This window comes from Convolutriloba macropyga, chromosome 4, assembly GCF_964194025.1.
Source record: "Convolutriloba macropyga chromosome 4, txConMacr16.3, whole genome shotgun sequence".
NCBI lineage: Eukaryota > Metazoa > Xenacoelomorpha > Acoela > Convolutidae > Convolutriloba > Convolutriloba macropyga.
Window position 1 is genome coordinate 19952940 of NC_134471.1, and position 18966 is coordinate 19971905.

At 38.8% G+C, this 18966-nt stretch overlaps 1 protein-coding gene across 1 annotated transcript; it reads left to right on the plus strand.

Annotated features, from left to right (window-relative positions):
* Positions 1 to 217: 217 nt before the first annotated feature.
* Positions 218 to 16940, plus strand: LOC142338015 (uncharacterized). Its single transcript, XM_075387648.1, has 2 exons — positions 218 to 471; positions 16504 to 16940. The coding sequence occupies exons 1-2, from the start codon at positions 267 to 269 to the stop codon at positions 16938 to 16940; spliced, it is 642 nt and encodes a 213-aa protein (XP_075243763.1). The 5' UTR covers positions 218 to 266.
* The last annotated feature ends 2026 nt before the right edge of the window (positions 16941 to 18966 follow it).

The window sequence follows — 18966 nt, forward strand, 5'->3', positions numbered from 1 at the left end:
TGTGCTGATTTCTTGTTAAAAAAGTGGAAAAATGCTGACTTTTGGTAAAATAAACTATTTCAAAAATACGATCATTGCTCTGAATGGGTTGAAAATTTGAGTTTCCTAAAGGCTCACCCTTGAATTAATATATCTTACCATTTGTCACATTGACCCAATGATATTCGCATTTTGTTTGCATTAAACAGTTTATATAACCATCACAAAACATTAGTAATTAAACAACAACCTAATAGCATCACTGAACAAATTTCTGCTAATCTAAAATGGATTTCTGTCACTTTATACTGGGGGCGTTGTTTCTGCATAATTTTGGGCAATGTATGCAAAATCTTTGCCCTGAAGTGTTACGTGTAGTGGACGTGTCACCTGAAATGCTGAGTGGGAAATGGTACGAGGTCAAAAGGGCTTACTTCCCACCCGAGAGCAGACAGTCATGCAACGAGTTTTACTTTGACGATCTAAACAGCGGTTAGAAACGGATCGTGTTTTTCAGCAGTTTCCTTCATTGCCGGAACTGCCCGGGTCGAGGCGTCAACGCTAAAAACTGCAAGTGTAAGATTTGCGGTGAATGCAGTAAAAAGATGTAAGAAAAGAACGCGTTGAACGCGGTGAATGCGGTGAAAAAAAAGAATTAAGCGCAAAGAAACGCAAAACTTACAATAATTCACCACTAAAATTCACTGTATTTTTTTTGCGGTGAAATTTGTAAGATTCGCGGATTTTAGCGGTGAAATTTTTATTTCCACCGCTTCCCGTTGGTAGCGGTAAAATATTTTTTTACCGCTTCAGCGGTCAAAATAAAAAATTCACCGCTAAAAACCGCAAAATTTCAACGCATTTAATTTCCATAAAGTTTATTGAATCTGATTTAAATTCAAATGCAATAGCTTCGAAGTAAGTGACAGATAGCGCCGTGAAATACCTAGACGTGACGATCAGGAGGTGAGAGGTTCGAACTCGTGTACAACTGTTTCTTTTTCGTAAGAAATCCGATGAACGCAGTGAAAATGAAAACTTCACCGCTAAAAACCGCAAATCCTACAAAAATTTACAGCTAAAAACCGCAAATCTTACAAAAATTCACCGCTCTCACCACATTCATCGCAAAAAGATGCGGGCGCTTTGCGGTGTACATTTTTTTTCCACCGCCATTCACAGCAATTCTTACATTATTTTTTCGACAAAACTCGAACTGGGTGGGAATTGTTGTAATGGAAATTTATACTGGTCAAGTTTTGAACCAATGATGCCAGCCGACTTTCAATACATTTAAAATTTGGTCAAAATAAATCAAAATAAATCAAATCAACGGTTCCAAATCCATTTAAGATGGAAATCGTTGAAACAATTATACGATTACAGATCAGCAAGTGCATTTTTTAAAACTAAAGAACGACAATAAACGAATGCACAAGTTTCTTTCAAATGATTTAGGTGTAAATAGCCATAAAAACATCTCAAACCTATTCATCGAAACTTTTATTGCAAATCAATTTGAAATAAAAAAGATAGCGAAAAGGATATAGTAACAGATTTGGATTATAGTATTTTACAGAATCGGAGGAAGTTAAAAAATTATTGAATAGTTTCTGAAGATGATATAAAAATAATTTTTCACAACTTTCTGCTCTTAAACGTTTTTAATTGTTCAGTAAAATCTTACTGCTCTGAAAATATTGATTTGTGTATTTTTGGCAAAAAAAATGATGATGTGCTGTGGCCATTCTTCTATGACATCTATGTCAAAAGTTTTTTAGGGTAACAGTTAGCGTGGAACAATGGTTTTTGTAGTATTTGGAGAGCAAAAAACATCTTTTATTAAAAATCCAAATATGGCAGATTGATGTATTCATCATAGAGAGTTGTGAGTGGTATCTTTAGAAAACGCGTCCATTATTAACATTTGACGGATTTCAGTCATTTTTATTTCATTTGTCCATAGATTATGCACAAGTTTTTGTCCATTTTGGCTAAAATAAGTTAAAATTTCTAACAAAAGACTTTAATTTTACAGATGGGTGAGGATCAACCAAATGTGATATTTGACATATTGGCTGAAACTTTGTCTCATTTTCTCAAATCTGAGCCTTTTTTTCTTGAACACTGGCACCAAAGATGCTACTTGCACCCACAAAGCTTTAAATTACTGGAAGTACAGACCAAGAAACGTAAACTGCAAAGAGCTAATTTCATATCCTGTTCCTATGAGAAAGTTTAATAAATTTATTACTGATAAATTGATTTTTTAACTGCCAAAATATCTATTTCGATCACATTTGGAACAATTACTTGTTTTAATGGATAGCAGTAGCAAGGCTAGAATTAATTTTGATTAAGATTCTTTTGATAGAATTTTTTCTGATTGGATTGGGGCGTTATCTTTTGTTGCTTTTTGTTTTTTGTTTTACTTTTTGTGTTTTGTATTTTTTGCTGACCAGAGGGACTTCAGATGAGACCTTAATTCATGACAGATACTATCTATATGCAACCGAAAAGGTTTTTCAGATTACAGAGAGCAGCTCATGGTTTCTAAAGCTTCAAATAAAGTTTAAATATTTACTAGTAAAAAAGTTTAATTCAAAAAAGTTTTCAATATTTAATAGTAATGAATTCTCGTGGTTTGCCTGTATTTTTTGATCTTTTTTAAGGCCTCCTGTTTTGGTCACCCTGATTAGGTGAACTGGGTTCTTTGAGTGGTACAAGTGAACATATATAACTTTTTCTGGTGGCTCAAGCCATTTAATGGTTTTTAAGATCTTGATATATTTTTCTTTTAAGGAAATTATCTGAGAGTATTAGGATTTGAAATGTATTTATATTTCTGCAGTGAACTTTAAACTTAGTTTTTCTGAAAAAAAGCTGAAACCTTTTGTCAGAATAGTAAGAAATTGGATATTTAGAGAAGTTTTGTCCAATGGTTTTAAAGCTTTGATAGTAACAGTAACAGTTTTCATGAAAATTCTATTATTTTCTCACATTTGCTCAATTTTGAGTTTCATGGTTGTTGTCTCATTATATAAGGTTAATTTTGGGCTCCTTCGGCGTTGAATGCTTGTTTATTTAAATTCATGCTTTGTTTTAATGAAAAGCATGGTTTAAACCTGTGGTTTTAACGGCTGTGACAGATTTTCTCGCAAAATTTAATTGAAGTTTTCCTTTTTGCTTGAATTGTCGTTCTTTTTGTGGTCGTATTTTATATACTGGATAACGAAAAATCTGAATGATTTCTTTCTTCTGAGATATAAATGAACTTTTAAAAGTATTTCAGTTCGTATTCTATATGTTTTTCAATTTTTGTTGTTAAATTTTTGAATTTATATTTTAGTCTCTATGCTAAAAATTTCTCTCCACTCTCTACCAAATCAAACTAGACTTTCTGTATTTATTAGTGGATTGACACATGGTTTTAGTAGTTGACGTTGCGTTTTCATAAAAATTATATGAGGTTTCAATACTCATCAATATTTGTGGCTCATTTTGTTGTCTTTTTCATAGAGTCCCATCAACAATTAAAACATTGAAGTTCATTTGAGATCACTGCAAAGAGTTTTTTTTATTATATACACTACTGAATTGCTCAATTCGTGTTATGGTTGTTTCGGCTTAAAAGGATATTTCAAAAAACCAGCGGAAACTTTAGCTTTTTTCCTAATTGCTGATTTGTTATTTCGTCTCAGTAAAGACAGGGCACATCTTCTTTCTAGTGAAATAAAAATAGACCCTTATTGCGTGTTTATTTTTTAACTAGATGTTTTTTTGGCAATGATACAACGATTTTTCATAAGTTCTACGATTTCTGGATATTTGCCGCTTTTTTTGAGGTGATGAAACATCTTTTTAGTCATCTTGTCACATTAATTCATTAAGGACAGGTTCTATTGCCGTCAAGATAACGCCACCGCAGAACAAATTTATTGTTTTACGTTAATATTTTTTGATTTACTGAGTCGACACTGTTTTCCTCCAAAACTTTATTGGACGTTTGATTTTTGCTCGTATTTGTATTTATCTTAAATCTTATTGAAAACAAAAGGCTTCAGTGACTGAGAACTTAATTGTTTTGAGAAAATGACCTGTATTTTTTTAATTTGCCAGCTTTCGTTCTTTTTTGACGCCTTGTGGCCTATTTGCATTAAGGAAAATTCCCCTCCCAATGCCAATATTTTCAATGAATTATAATTTCTTTTTATTCAGTTTTGGTTTGGCGTAAAAACTTTTTTGGATTAGTTATAAGGTAGTTTTAATAAGATTAGAGATCGGGTTTTGATTGTAGTTAATGTTTGTTGTTGGCAATCGCACCAAAGATTGGTGTTTGTAACAGTTTTTTTTTAAAACTCGTACACAGATTGTTTTCGAACAATGTGTTAATTTTGAATGATATCTATGTTTTCCTCATTTGGTAGACGTTTAAGTCGTCAATCTGGATGGCCGAGGTGGGATCATTATGTTAGGATTGTTTCAGCAGTATCGAATTCCGTGCTACTGAAAAGTACGGACAATATTAGCTCAAAACTTCCGATTCTTTTCTAGTTTTTTAAATGAATTTATGCTAAATTTCCGGATATATTCATTAAAGAAATTCATAAAGTTCGGGCTAAAATGTTCAGCAACCCGTTATTCTTTCAAGATAGGAGCTTGACTTCGGAATGAGCAATTTTGTTGTGTCTCACTAAAGTAGTACAAAACTTGAATAATGAGTATACAGAAACATGGAACAAAAAACGTCAAAATCAGCGCTGGTTCAAAAAATTTTGAACTCACATATCTCGAAATAGACAAAATTCGCGAAAACCTCCAGTGATTATAAATCACGCCCCAGCGAGATTCCCAACGTTGACATCCTTCTACGTCATAGTTATATAGACCTGCTACCAAATGAAGAGCAGTTTAATTGTGTTTAACTTCAGCTTAATTGAATTGGCATGTTACTGTGGGTGAACTAATATCTTATCCAAGTTTTCCTGAATTTGTAAAATTTTAGACTGTTTTCCATTTCCGTGAGAGCATGAGGGAGTTTAAAATAAGAAAGTAAAGATTAAGCAGAAGTTGATGTCATTTTTTTGTTTTTTCTTTGCATCAAGCGTTCATTTCGCATTTAGACACATTACGAGCGTCTACTGGTATCTAAAAAATCTATTCCAAAGAAAGTGGCTGGCGCTTCCGGGTGCTGCCTTCCGTTCAGTGGGGGAAACGCTTAAATGTTGTGAAAGTGGTTTCCACAAAGCAATTAAGAGCCTTAAAATGAGAAATATGTAAAAATATGTTGGGAAAAATAATGCTGGGCTGAGGATCAAATAAATGTGAAAATTACTTACGTTAGGCTGTAACGGGCATTTCACAAAGTTTTAATCATTTTAATCCTTTTGTAGCTCAATTTTACGATTAATGTTTTACGATTACTAAAAAGAGAAATATACTGCAACTAATCTGATCTGCCGCACAATTTTTTGCGGAACGAGCTTCTATTAGAGCCTTGTATCCAACAATAAACTCGAATGTAACAAAACGGAAGACGGGAAATCTTTATTCAACAATTACGAATCGAATAAGATTCAAGAAACGGCTTTTTATGCCAACTATAGCTTGTGTACATAACATACGACACATAAGAAGTTCACTTAACAACGTTAACAAAAGTTATTCAAAGTAACACTGGCGGCAAAAAGGCTAGACACTACCTGTTAGCCTTTTGCTAGCCAATATTGGTCGATTCGGTTCATTTATGACGTAATTTGGCCTTGCATTGGCCTTAAAATTGAACCATTCAAAGCGTTTTGATACTCTAATAATTTTATATCCAAGTCATCTTAGTCTAAATCGGGCTGGTTCGGCCCAAAACCGCTCTCTAACAGTCCGTTGCTCAAGATACATGTATTTGAATACTGATTTTGCTTTGCCAATTTGGTCGTAGTCGGGGGCTTGAACCAGCGACCCTTCGATTCGGAGTGCAGTGCGTTACCGTCTGCGCTATGCCGCCTTGATTGCTTGCTATTCAATTCAAATATATACTCTTACACGCTTACAAACATACGCTGCTTAGTTTATATATATACGCTTACTTTGCATTCGCAACATCCTCCGGTCTTGAAAGTGTTGTTTCTAAAACAGGTATTAGTTTTACCACCAGTCGGAAATACTTACCAGCATTTGTCCTTATCTCAGCCGAACGGGCAATGCCATCGCTGCCATAACGGAGGTTTTCAATGCGACCCATGGGGAAGTGTCCACGGGGGCTCATTTCGTCGGCCACCCATACAAGATCCCCAGATTTAAGCTCTGTGTTTGCCGGTGTGGACCATTTACTGCGACAATTCAGGTTGGGACATATTCAGCTAGCCACCTTTTCCAAATTTAGTCCGCGTAGCACTGAGCTCGCACGTATCTCTTGCGGTGGTCGAAGTCCTCTTCTGACAAAAGCGAAGGCACAGTGCTTGACCTGTTTCCGAGAAGGAAGTCATTAGGTGTTATGGCATCAAGTTCCGTAGGGTCAGAGCTTACAGGGGTAAGTGGCCTGTTATTTAAAGTTGATTCAACTAAACAGAATGTCGTTTGTAAGACTTCGTCAGTAAGACGTCGGTTGCCAAGAACTTCATAGAAAGTGCGTTTAACACTCCTCACCATTCGTTCCCACGAGCCACCATGATGTGGGGCAGATGGTGGATTGAAGTGCCACAAGATTCCCCTTTCAGACATTTGACTCGCAATGAATTTTTGATTCCAACTCTGTATACACAATGATAGTTCCTTCTCGGTAGCAATAAAGTTGGTTCCATTATCCGACCAAAGGACGCGGGGTTTTCCTCTCCGAGCAATGAACCTTTCAATTCCCATAACGCAGGAATTCATGTCCATCGATGGCACAACCTCAATATGCAAGGCGCGTGTTATGAGGCACGTGAAAAGGAAACCCCAACGCTTTTCACTTGAGCGTTTCACTGATACATAAAATGGGCCGAAATAATCCATTCCCGTATTGAAGAAGGGAGGAGAACCATAGGAAAGACGTTCGGCCGGTAAGTCGGCCATCATTGGCTGAACGGACTTTTTGCTACGCTTACGGCATAATACGCAGTTAAATTTGATAGATCGTAATGCGGAACGCAATTTCAGGACTGCGTAGCGTCGTTGTATGCAAGCTCGCAAAAAGTCAATGCCCTCGTGGTGGTTAACTAAATGCTCTTTTTTCAGAAAGAGTCTTACAGCGGGGTGACGGCTATCAAGTATGATGGGGTGTTTGATGTCATAGTCGGCTTCAACTAATAGTTTGATGCGGTCACTAGATCTGTTCAGAGCATTGGGACCAATGAAAGGGGTATACGGTGAGATTGGGCTTTTTCTAATAAGGTGCTTTTCATCCAGAAGTTGTTTTTGCTCGAACGGGAATGATTCAGATTGAACGAGCAACTGAATTTTTGCTTCAGCAACCTGGAGTTCATCGGGCCTAAAAAATGAAGCATCTGATGACCGAAAATGGGCGTGCTTCGGGAGGATGCGGAGGAGATAAGCAGTTATCCTAACTAGTTTAAAGTAGGAGCTAAATTTTGTGTAATCGAACAGTTTTTCTTCGTAGGAAACGTTGCTCGCAAGACTGCTTTCCTGTTTTTGAACCGGATCGCCCAAGGGACTGGTTAACGGTTTTTCAGATTGTCTAATATCTCGTTATTTGGCTGGAAAGGAAAATCTGACGTAAACAGGAAAATTGGACCTTTCAACCAGCTACTGGCACACAGGCCATCGGCTGACATTCCCCTTGTACCAGCGTCCGCGGGATTGTCTGTCGATGGTACATGAAATCATTGGTCGACTGTTGTGGACTCCAATATTTCCGAAACCCTATTGGCAACAAAGATGGGCTGTCTATCGAAGGATCTCAGCCACTGAAGCACAGTCGTGCTATCTGTCCACATGAACGTTTTACTAAGAGGTATTGTTAAAGCTTTATATGTCTACCATTAGGCGCGTTGCTAGGAGGGCTACTTGAAGTTCGAGTTTCGGTATGGTCAAACATTTCATGGGTGCAACTCTTGCTTTTCCTAAAATAAAGGCAATTTCGGTATGCGTAGTGGGTCCTGACTATACTTTTGATCTCAGGAAGGCAACAGCGCTGAAGACTTCCTGGGAACTATCCCCGAAAACATGAAGCTCGATTGGGTCGAACTCGTTGGGGAAAAACTCCTAGCGACTGTTAGGTTTCCTAATTTGGGTAAATCTGAACTCCATGCACTGAACCTATCAATCATGTCATCGGGCAGCACCTTGTCCCAGTCTTGACCACTCAACCTCCATATATCTTTCACCAACAGTCGGGCGGTAACTGTGAAGGGGGCTACTAACCCAACTGGGTCAAAGACTTTTGAAACTAAACTAAGTACTAGGCGTTGAGTTACGTTTTTGTTGTCCACGTACTTCGTTCCACGGCTGACAACTAGTGTGTCTTTTTTGTTGTCCCATTTCAGACCCAATACGTGTGATGAGGCTTCTTCCTCAGAACTTCCAATAACTTTTGGCTCTTCTTGGTCATTGGTTTTGAAGCTGTTGTCGAGTTCATCGAGCAGGTGTGCAACGCTGCTTACAAACTTTGTTAATTTAAATCCTCCCAACATAAGTAGTTCTACGAGTTCCTTGGCTCTCTTCAGTGCTTTCTCTGGTTCGTCTAAGGAGTCGAGGTAGTCGTCCATATAAAACTATTCCAACACAGCTTACGATGCATCTGGGTACTGACGGCTATTGTCCTTGGCTGTACGTTGGAGGGCATAAATCGCGCATGAGGGCGAGTCTTTCGCACCAAAGATATGCCTGGTGTACTGATATACCATCACATCAGTTGATGGATCCTCCCGCCACAAAGATCTAAGGCACGGTTGATCCTGAGGAAGCACTCCAACCCGGAGGAACATGCCTTCTATATCAGCAGAGACTGCGTACTGATACTGGCGGAAGCGGATAAGAGTATGAATCAAACGCTGAAGTAAATCAGGCCTTGTCAACAATGATTTATTTAATGATGTTCCATGAAATTTTGCCGCACCATTTAACACCCTTCTCATCTTGTTTGGCTTATTGGGATTAACGACGGGGTGATGAGGCAAGTACCATTCGCGTCTAGACCGTTCACTGGGGTCTTTAGAGTTAAGCACTTGAACCACATAGCTTTTGTCTACGTCGTCCTTAATGCTCTTTTCGTACTTCATTCGGAGGTCTTGGTCCCTGAAAAGTCTTTTTTCAAGGGACTTCAGTTGAACGAGTGCTGAGTAGTAGTTATTCGGTAAATGAAGGTCGTCTTTTGACCACAGCATACCAACTTGATACCGTTTTCCGTCATTAAAAGTTGTCTTTTATAGTATTTCAACTGCTCTACGGTCTGAAGAAGACCTGGGGTCAACCTCTTCTACAGCTCCGTATGACTCCATGTCATACCAGGACTTCAGTTGTTCGGCTAGATCTGTTTCCGGTTCAGTAACAATTTTAAAACAGGAGGATATGAAACTAGAAGTTGCAGGCAGAGGTCCACTTAGAACCCAACCAATTGGAAGACGGACGGTAACGGGCGCACATTTTGAATCGCTTTCAAAATATTCGATAGGTCGGATTGCATGGTAAACGTCTTGGCCTAGAATCATTTCGACATTTGAGTAACTGTACTGAACGGGATCTACCACACTTAAATACGGATATGTTTCCTGTAGTTGAGGTACATTGATAATATCAGAACCAACATTTAGCGTGTCTCTTATGTATGGACTTACGTTGAAACTTTCACAGGTGTTATCACCTAATGGTTTAACTGTCACGTCTGTAATAAGTGTATCAATAACTTGTTTTGCATTTATTCCGCAAACAGTCAGTTTAAGAGGTGAACCTTTCAGATTGAGTCTTGCCGCAGCAATTGCCGCACGAGTGACTGCAGGCAGGATCACATAAAGCCAGCACTTTTGTTTCCTTAGCTGTGGGGCCTTTGAGTTTGACCTCCTTAACCTGTAAAAGACCTTTAACGTCGGACACAGCAGGGAAAAATGACGAGTTTCCATATTGATTGGGAGTACAGATGTTTTCCGAATTGAGTGAAACTAAAGATGTTGACTGCGGTGGATCCGTGACGCTTTTCGTTTCACTTGGTTTCTTTGCATTGTTCTTAGTGAAGATGCGTTGGGAACCGTGTAACAGAATATTATGTGTACTAGTGCAACCAGGTTGTTTGCACTTTCGTGGGTTGGGACTATTTCTAAATTGATGGGAACCATTGAGACAGGAGAAGCATAGTCTATGTTCGGCTACAATTTTCGCTCTCTGAGTTGGGTTTTCACTTTTGAATTTCGGGCATTTCCAAATTGGGTGATTTGCCTTGCAGTGCGGGCAACCAATTTCGTTCCCGTTTCTTGTTGACGGGTTCTTCTGTTTTGCGTCGGCAACTTTTGAGTTTGACGCGAAAGCCTTTGAAGTTGTTTTTGTTTTATTAACAACTGATGTTTCGTCTGTCTTAGTCTTAAATTTGACTGCTTTCATGCGGTCATGTGTGTCCGCTTTTTCTTGTAACCAATCGTTGAATTCTAACAAGGTAGGCCTGAGCCACTGCTTTTTCACTATATGTGAACACCAGGATTCCTTAAGATTGGGCGGGAGCTTTTGTACCACTTGATTCAGTAAAGATGAGCTACGCAAATCGGCGTCATATGACAATGACTGGAAAACTCCAACTAAACTTGAAATTACTGATGCGAAAGCAATTACATTTTCCGAATTGTGCATTTTTAAGGGCGGGTAATTGTTAAGTTTATCAAGGTGAGCGCCAACTACGGCATGGGGGAGTCCGAATTTCCGTTCCAGAACTTGCATGGCATCGTTATACAATGCACCACTATACGCAAACTGCTCAATGGATTTTTTAGCTCTTCCGGTTAGAAGAGTTTTCAAATAAGTTAATTTTGCTGCGTCAGAGAGGTTTTGAGAGTCTATGGCAATTTTGAACTGCCCTATCCACTCATGCCAAAGAAGTGGATCCCCATTATATTGTGCAAGCGTCCATTTTGGTAATGGATTGAGTTGACTGGAGGTTATTGCGTCCGCTATATCCTTAACATTGAAGGAATTATCGTGTGCGGGAGCAACAGATGTTGATGGATGATACGAATGGAAGGGACCAGTAGTATTGGCTGGCATGGTTGCGTAGGGCAGCATTGGGTTTGAATACAAACCGTGCTGCACCGGTAATGACGATGAGGGGTTGTGTTGACCGATAAAGGTTGCAGCGGAAAACGGGTTTTGATTGTAGTAGGTTGTACCCCCACTTGAGTAGGATACAACAAGTTTATTCAAATTTGTTTGCAAAACTTGTTGTTGAACTTGTTGAGGATGTGAGGAAGTTACGGTTGCCGGATGAGGTACATGCCACAAAGTCATGTTTGGCAGGAGGTGGCTAGCCATGGGATAAAAACTACGTTGCATGTTTTGGACAGGGTATTGTACGTTCTGATGATCAGAAGTAATAGATGGCAAGTTTGTCAATGTGGGGTTGTTTATGTTTGCTAAATGATGATCTGGTTGATTCAAATATGAAACTGCGCTGGGGACTGGTGCCCAGCTCGATGGTTCTGGCAACTGTGAGGGTTGAGGCGCTGATGCTCCCGTATCAGCGGTCTGGTTAGCGACGTTATTACCTGCCTGCGAACTGGTCTGTCTGTCTTCCTTTCCAAAAGACAAAAAATATGATACTCCTTTGGGAGTACGGACGACGTTTTCACGCGGGTTACCGTCCTTTGGTGGTGAATGATTGCTTTGCTGCAATAACGGACCTGGTGCAGCGTTTGGAGCGTTCACCGAATTTTGCAGCATCGAAAGGCCTGTTAGGAGATTATCCGTTTCATGTGGTGGTAATGAATTCGAAGCTTGGAGGAAACCATTTTCTTAAATTTCGTTTTCTGCGCGGTTTGAACGAAGAGTTGAAGACAAAATACTGTTTGCCACTGAACTGTCAACCCATTCTGTTACACGCTCAGAATTTTTATCATTATTTAAAATTGTTTGCTCCCCGAGATCACCATCAAGGCTTTCATTGGATGACTCCATTGCCCGAATCTCCTTGACTTTTGCGTCAAACAATCTTTTCCTGTTCTCTTCGCTAATTGTGTCTAGCTCTAATTGATGCTTTTGTTGAGCGAGTTTGATTATGTTCTCATTCTCTCTCTCAATCTCTTCTCGTTGAAGTCTTGCTATTTCCTGTTCTCTTCTCCTCTGGCTAGACGAGATTGAGACAGTTTTCGATCCACAGCTTGATGTTTTTCGGCGGAATGTTGATTCACCAATTGTCTCATCACTGAGCTCAATGTATTGTCGTGCTTTTGCTACATAATTGTCATGAGTTTCGCTTGCTTCTTTGAGCCAATATTCAAGCTCCTCATCGTTTTTGTCAATTGCTGTTGACAAGAGTTCCTTTGCTTTGTTAACTAATGTCTCGACTTTTATTTTTCGTGTTTTACTATTTATTGCTTCGTCGATTCTTTTGTACAAGCCATTCACACTTAATTCAATTTTAGATCTAGCTTCAGACAACTTGATGGCCTGAGCTTTCATCTTGAAAACAACGGTATTAAATGTTAGATATTTGTTTCAATGAATTAGGCACACTTAATACAATATTCAGAATTTCAGATTACTCTTACCAGCAAAAGAATAAGAAAGGGGAATCGTTACAAGCAATAATTTCGTAAATCAAATACACTATGAGGAATTGGGAAACGGACTAGAATTTAGTTTCTTAAAGGCTCAAAAAAACAGATCAACCACTAACGAGGAAAAAACTGCAAACAAGCTATAGCCTTGCACTTAAGCTAGCCACGGCTCGTCAACAGAGTTCCCCTCGAGAGCAGCAGCCCTGTTTGCTCGAGCTTTTCGACGGCGCTGGTTAAGCCTTTTTGGTCTGGTCTTTTTCTATCAGACAATTTAGGTTGGCGCTATGAAATCTCACAATAGAGAGTGATTTTATTTCACAGCAGAAGGGCGGATGAAGTTGCAAATAGTCGTTCAGAATCGAAGGATCCTTGGCTTTGCGCTTTGATAGGAGGTATTTTATGACGTGAACCACGACGAAACTTGTTTGCTTCAGGTCCTGGAAGATATCTGGGGCGCCCTGTCGTGGACAGTAAACAATAGCTTTTATCTTATTTTCGATTGCGTAAAGTTCTTGAATGAGTTCAGACGCAGATAGTGGGCTATGGTTATTGTTATGATGGGGTGTTAATCTATTGTTTATAGCGTCGTGCCAAATTATTACTTCACTTGCCTGTGGGTACTCGTATTTGAGCTTAAATTGCACGTTCTTTCTCTGTTTAACGGCCTTAAAACTGAGTCCGGGCTCAGCTATAGATGTATTAAGGTGTCGTGTATACTGAGGGTCCCGTAGTTTGTTTATTGTGCGGCTCAATGAACTAGCACCTACTATAAAAAGCATTGAATTCGGCTAAGTGAACTGCCAAAAGTTTTCGGCTAAATGGACACCCAATTTTTCGGCTAATTGAATACAAAAATTTTCGGCTAATTGAACACCGAAAAAATTTTAGGCTAATTGACCACCCAAAAATTTTCGGCTAACTAAACAACCCAAAAAATTTTTCGGCTAATTGAACAACCAAAAATTTTTCGGCTAATTGAACACCCAAAAAATTTTTCGGCTAATTGAACAACCCAAAAATTTTTCGGCTAATTGAACACTCAAAAAATTTTTCGGCTAATTGAACAACCCAAAATTTTTTCGGCTTATTAAACAACCAAAAATTTTTCGGCTAATTGAACACCCAAAAATTTTTCGGCTAATTGAACACCCAAAAATTTTTCGGCTAAGTGAACACCCAAAAATTTTTTGGCTAATTGAACACCCAAAAAATTTTCGGCTAATTGAACATCCAAAAACTTTTCGGCTAAGTGAACACCCAAAAAATTTTCGGCTAAGTGAACACCCAAAAAATTTTCGGCTAATTGAACACACAAAGTTATTCGGCTAACTGAGCAACCGGAGTTATTCGGCTAATTGAGCACCCGAAGTTATTCGGCTAATTGAGCACCCAAAGTTATTCGGCTAATTGAGCACCCAAAGTTATTCGGCTAATTGAGCACCCAAAGTTATTCGGCTAATTGAGCACCCAAAGTTATTCGGCTAATTGAGCACCCAAAGTTATTCGGCTAACTGAGCACCCGAAGTTATTCGGCTAATTGAGCACTCAAAGTTATTCTGCTAATTGAGCACCCAAAGTTATTCGGCTAACTGAGCACCCAAAGTTATTCGGCTAACTGAGCACCCGAAGATTTTCGGCTCAGTGCTATGGGTTCAACAGTATATCTAGGCTAAGTATGTGCCGCCAGTGTAAAATATTAGCACCAAGTTTAAGAGTCTGACAACGTCTGATCAACTACTAAAGTAGTCCCAACAGTTGAGCTTACAGTTTTGGAACTCTATGCTCCTCACGTCACTATGAAGTTACCCGACCACGCCTCTGACTGTCAAAGTCACTCCACAGGACACTGATCCACTAGCAATGCTCCACGGACCACTATCACCAACGTTGACCCGGCCTCTGACTGCCAAAGTCACTCAACGGGACACTGAACCACTAGCAGTGCTCCACAGAACACTATCACCAATGTTGACCCGGCCACTGACTGCCAAAGTCACTTTACGGGACACTGAACCACTAGCAGTGCTCCACGGAACACTATCACCAACGTTGACCCGGCCTCTGACTGCCAAAGTCACACTACGCAACACTGAACCACTAGCAGTGCTCCACAGAACACTATCACCAACGTTGACCCGGCCTCTGACTGCCAAAGTCACTCTATGGGATACTGAAACACTAGCAGTGCTCCACGGACCACTATCACCAACGTTGACCCGGCCTCTGACTGCCAAAGTCACACTACGCAACACTGAACCACTAGCAGTGCTCCACGGAACACTATCACCAACGTTGACCCGGCCTCTGACTGCCAAAGTCACACTACGCAACACTGAACCACTAGCAGTGCTCCACAGAACACTATCACCAACGTTGACCCGGCCTCTGACTGCCAAAGTCTGTCTACGGGACACTGAACCACTAGCAGTGCTCCACAGAACACTACCACCAACGTTGACCCGGCCTCAGACTGCCAAAGTCAATCTACTGGACACTGAACCACTAGCAGTGCTCCACAGAACACTATCACCAACGTTGACCCGGCCTCTGACTGCCAAAGTCACTCTACTGGACACTGAACCACTAGCAGTGCTCCACAGAACACTATCACCAACGTTGAGCCGGCCCCTGACCGATAGAAGTCGTTGAAAGAACAAAAAATCCTCGTCCTGGTTTTTTCTCACGTGGTGGACCAAATATTCGAGCCTTGTATCCGACAATAAACTCGAATGTAACAAAACGGAAGACGGGAAATCTTTATTCAACAATTACGAATCGAATAAGATTCAAGAAACGGCTTTTTATACCAACTATAGCTTGTGTACATAACATACGACACATAAGAAGTTCACTTAACAACGTTAACAAAAGTTATTCGAAGTAACACTGGCGGCAAAAAGGCTAGACACTACCTGTTAGCCTTTTGCTAGCCAATATCGGTCGATTCAGTTCATGTATGACGTAATTTGGCCTTGCATTGGCCTTAAAATTGAACCATTCAAAGCGTTTTGATACTCTAATAATTTTATATCTAAGTCATCTTAGTCTGAATCGGGCTGGTTCGGCCCAAAACCGTTCTCTAACAGTCCGCTGCTCAAGGTACATGTATTAGAATACTGATTTTTCTTTGCCAATTTGGTCGTAGTCGGGGGCTCGAACCAGCAACTCTTCGATTCGGAGTCAGTGCGTTACCGTCTGCGCTATTCCGCCTTGATTGCTTGCTATTCAATTCAAATATATACTCTTACACGCTTACAAACATACGCTGCTTAGTTTATATATATATATATATATATATATATATATATATATATACGCTTACTTTGCATTCGCAACAAGCTTCCGTCAAACATATTTTGCGGTGAGAAGCATTTTTCACTTTTCAAATTTCAGTTTAAAAATTAAAAACACTGACAGGAATTTCCATTTAGGGCACCGCTTTTTCGTCCACAGAGTTCGAAAGTTTCACAAACACAAATTATTAACATAGGAAAAGTGAAATCTGGAAATAAAAACTAGTAAAAATTTGGTATCGGTAGACGAGCGTAATATAGATTTCAGGTGTGAAAAGGAGGTAAATTATGTGTAAGAAAATCAGTCGATCCTGTCATTTTCCCTATTTCTTGAAATTTGCAATTTTTCAAAGGTAAAATTAGCTCAATATTCAAAATTCACCCCGATATCAGCAATATAATTGAAGTCTTTTATTGAAAACGCATGTCGTCTTTTAAAATGTTTTGCTGACAAATATATTTCCAAGTTTCAACGAACCTGGTTTCAATGAAATGACACATACTCAAGTGGTAAAATTTTAAGAGAAAGAGCCATGTTCTAGGAACATCGTCCAGAAAACGATTCCGCCTTGAGGTCCAAGGAGTTCTTCCTTTCGGAAGTCGAAAGACTCTGCTTGGCTCAGCAGAACTCAAAGACGATTCCTTCCTAATGAACAGCAACACTTCATTCTATTCGAGGTTGGTTGTTAACTTTGACGACTTTCATCCGATTGACGTTTTTGTTATGGACTACGTCGTCGACAAATACATGGTTCTCTATTCCTGTTGGCAAATCAAAGCCTCAATATTCGGCTATGGTTACATTATTAGACACTACGCGTGGATTTTGTCACGACAGCCTGTTTTGGAAGAAGATATTGTTTCGAAGGTTGAGGATGATTTGATTGGGCAAGTTGGATCCGAGTTGACAATGTATAAGCAATACGGCTTTCGATTTAACAAATGTTTGGTCTCTAATGGAAGTCAGATAGATTGGTAACAGAAAACTGTGTACTTGTATAGTTAACTTATAAATCAATTCAGTACTGAATCAGAGCGTTTTCAGAAAGCTATCAAAACTGGTTCAGAGGTTGAGGCAGGTGAAATTTCGCTTTAATTTTGTATGTCTGATGCTGAGGATGACAGAGATTCTGAATCAGAGGCTGTTTTGAGTTTTCATTTTTTAACAGATTTTAGACTAATTCAGAGTCGAAAATCTTTCTGTATCAGAGACTCATTCAGGCTATTTCAGACCATGTGATTCAAAAATTGCTTTAAGACTGCCAGAGGCAAATTCATTCTTGGAAGACTCATCGACAGCAATATTTGGTTAAGAGGGCAGTAAGATGGTTAATATTGTGGCCTAAAGCATTGAATGCTGTTGTAATAGTAGAAAAGTTGCAATTGTTTGGCTTGTTTTGTATTTGTTGGCGTTTGTTCAAAATCTAAAATTTGCCAAAACATACGATTGATGCATTGACCGTGTCTATTGAGCTGTGTGGGGAGCGCGTACAACCTTAGAAAGCTTTATGGCAATGCCTTACTTCAATGAAAATTATTGCAAAAAAAAATACTGAAAACATTTTCGTGGTTTTGATTTCATCTAGCTTAGTTAATATTTGGCTAAATTCGAAGTGCCCCCCCATCGAGATTTGAATCGTCCAATCAAACTGAATTTAGTTTTAGAAGGTAATATAATACGATTGAATTAATTTTGATCAGACTGTATTTCAAATGAGAAAACTGATTGAATTCTCATCGTAAAAACAAAATTTGAATAAAGTCCTATGTAATTAACACTGATGGAAATTTGAATAAAGATATGTCTGCGTCCTTCTGGACGATCAAGTGAACAAAATAATGAGTTTTTTATAACATTTGAATTTCCATTGTTAAAAATTCCGTAGTTTTTTAAACAGACGAAATTGCTTCAGTTGTTTAAAAATCTTGGTTGCTGCTCCGACTGCAGTTGAGATCTGTCAATATTATGAGAAGTTAAAAAATCTCTACTGAATCAGAATGTTTTCAGAAAGCTATCAAAATTGGTTCAAAGGCTGAGGCAGGTGAAGTTTCGCACAAATTTTGTATGTCTGATTCAGAGGATGAGAGAAATTCAGAATCAGAGGCTATTTCAGACCATGTGATTCAAAAATTGCTTTAAGACTGCCAGAGGCACATTCATTCTTGTAAGACTCATGGAAAGCAATATTTGGTTAAGAGGGCAGTAAGATGGTTAATATTGTGGCCTAAAGCACTGAATGCTGTTATAATACCAGAAAAAATTGCAATTGTTTGGCTTGTTTTGTATATGTTGGCGTTTGTTCAAAATCTAAATTTCGCCAAAACATATGATTGATGCATTGCGTGTTCATTGAGCTGTGTGGAGCGCGTACAACCTCAGAAAGCTTTATGGCAATGCCTTACTTCAATGAAAATTATTGCAAAGAAAAAAAATACTGAAAACATTTTCGAGGTTTTGATTTCATCTAGCTTAGTTAATATTTGGCTAAAGTCGAAGTGCCCCCAGCGAGATTCGAATCATCCAACCAAACTGAATCTAGTTTTAGAAGGTAATATAATATGATTGAATTAATTTTGATCAAACTGGATTTCAAATGAGAAAACTGGTTGAATTCTCATCGTAAAAACAAAATTTGAATAAATTCCTATGTAATTAACACTGATGGAAATTTGAATAAAGATATGTCTGCGTCCTTCTGGACGATCAATTGAACAAAATATTGAGTTTTCTATTACATTTGAATTTTCATTGTTAAAAATTCCGGAGTTCTTTAAACAGTCGAAATTGCATCAGTTGTTTAAAAATCTTGGTTGCTACTCTGACGGCAGTTGAGATCTGTCAATATTATGAGAAGTTAAAAAATCTGAATAAAGAGAGTTATGTGTTCTTGCTAAATTGTTTTATGTAGCATCTTTCATTTTCGTTCCATGTGATTTGAAGAATAGTGGCCATTCGGTTTTTTCACAATAGCTTTTCGTTAGAATGGAATATTTGAGATATTTAT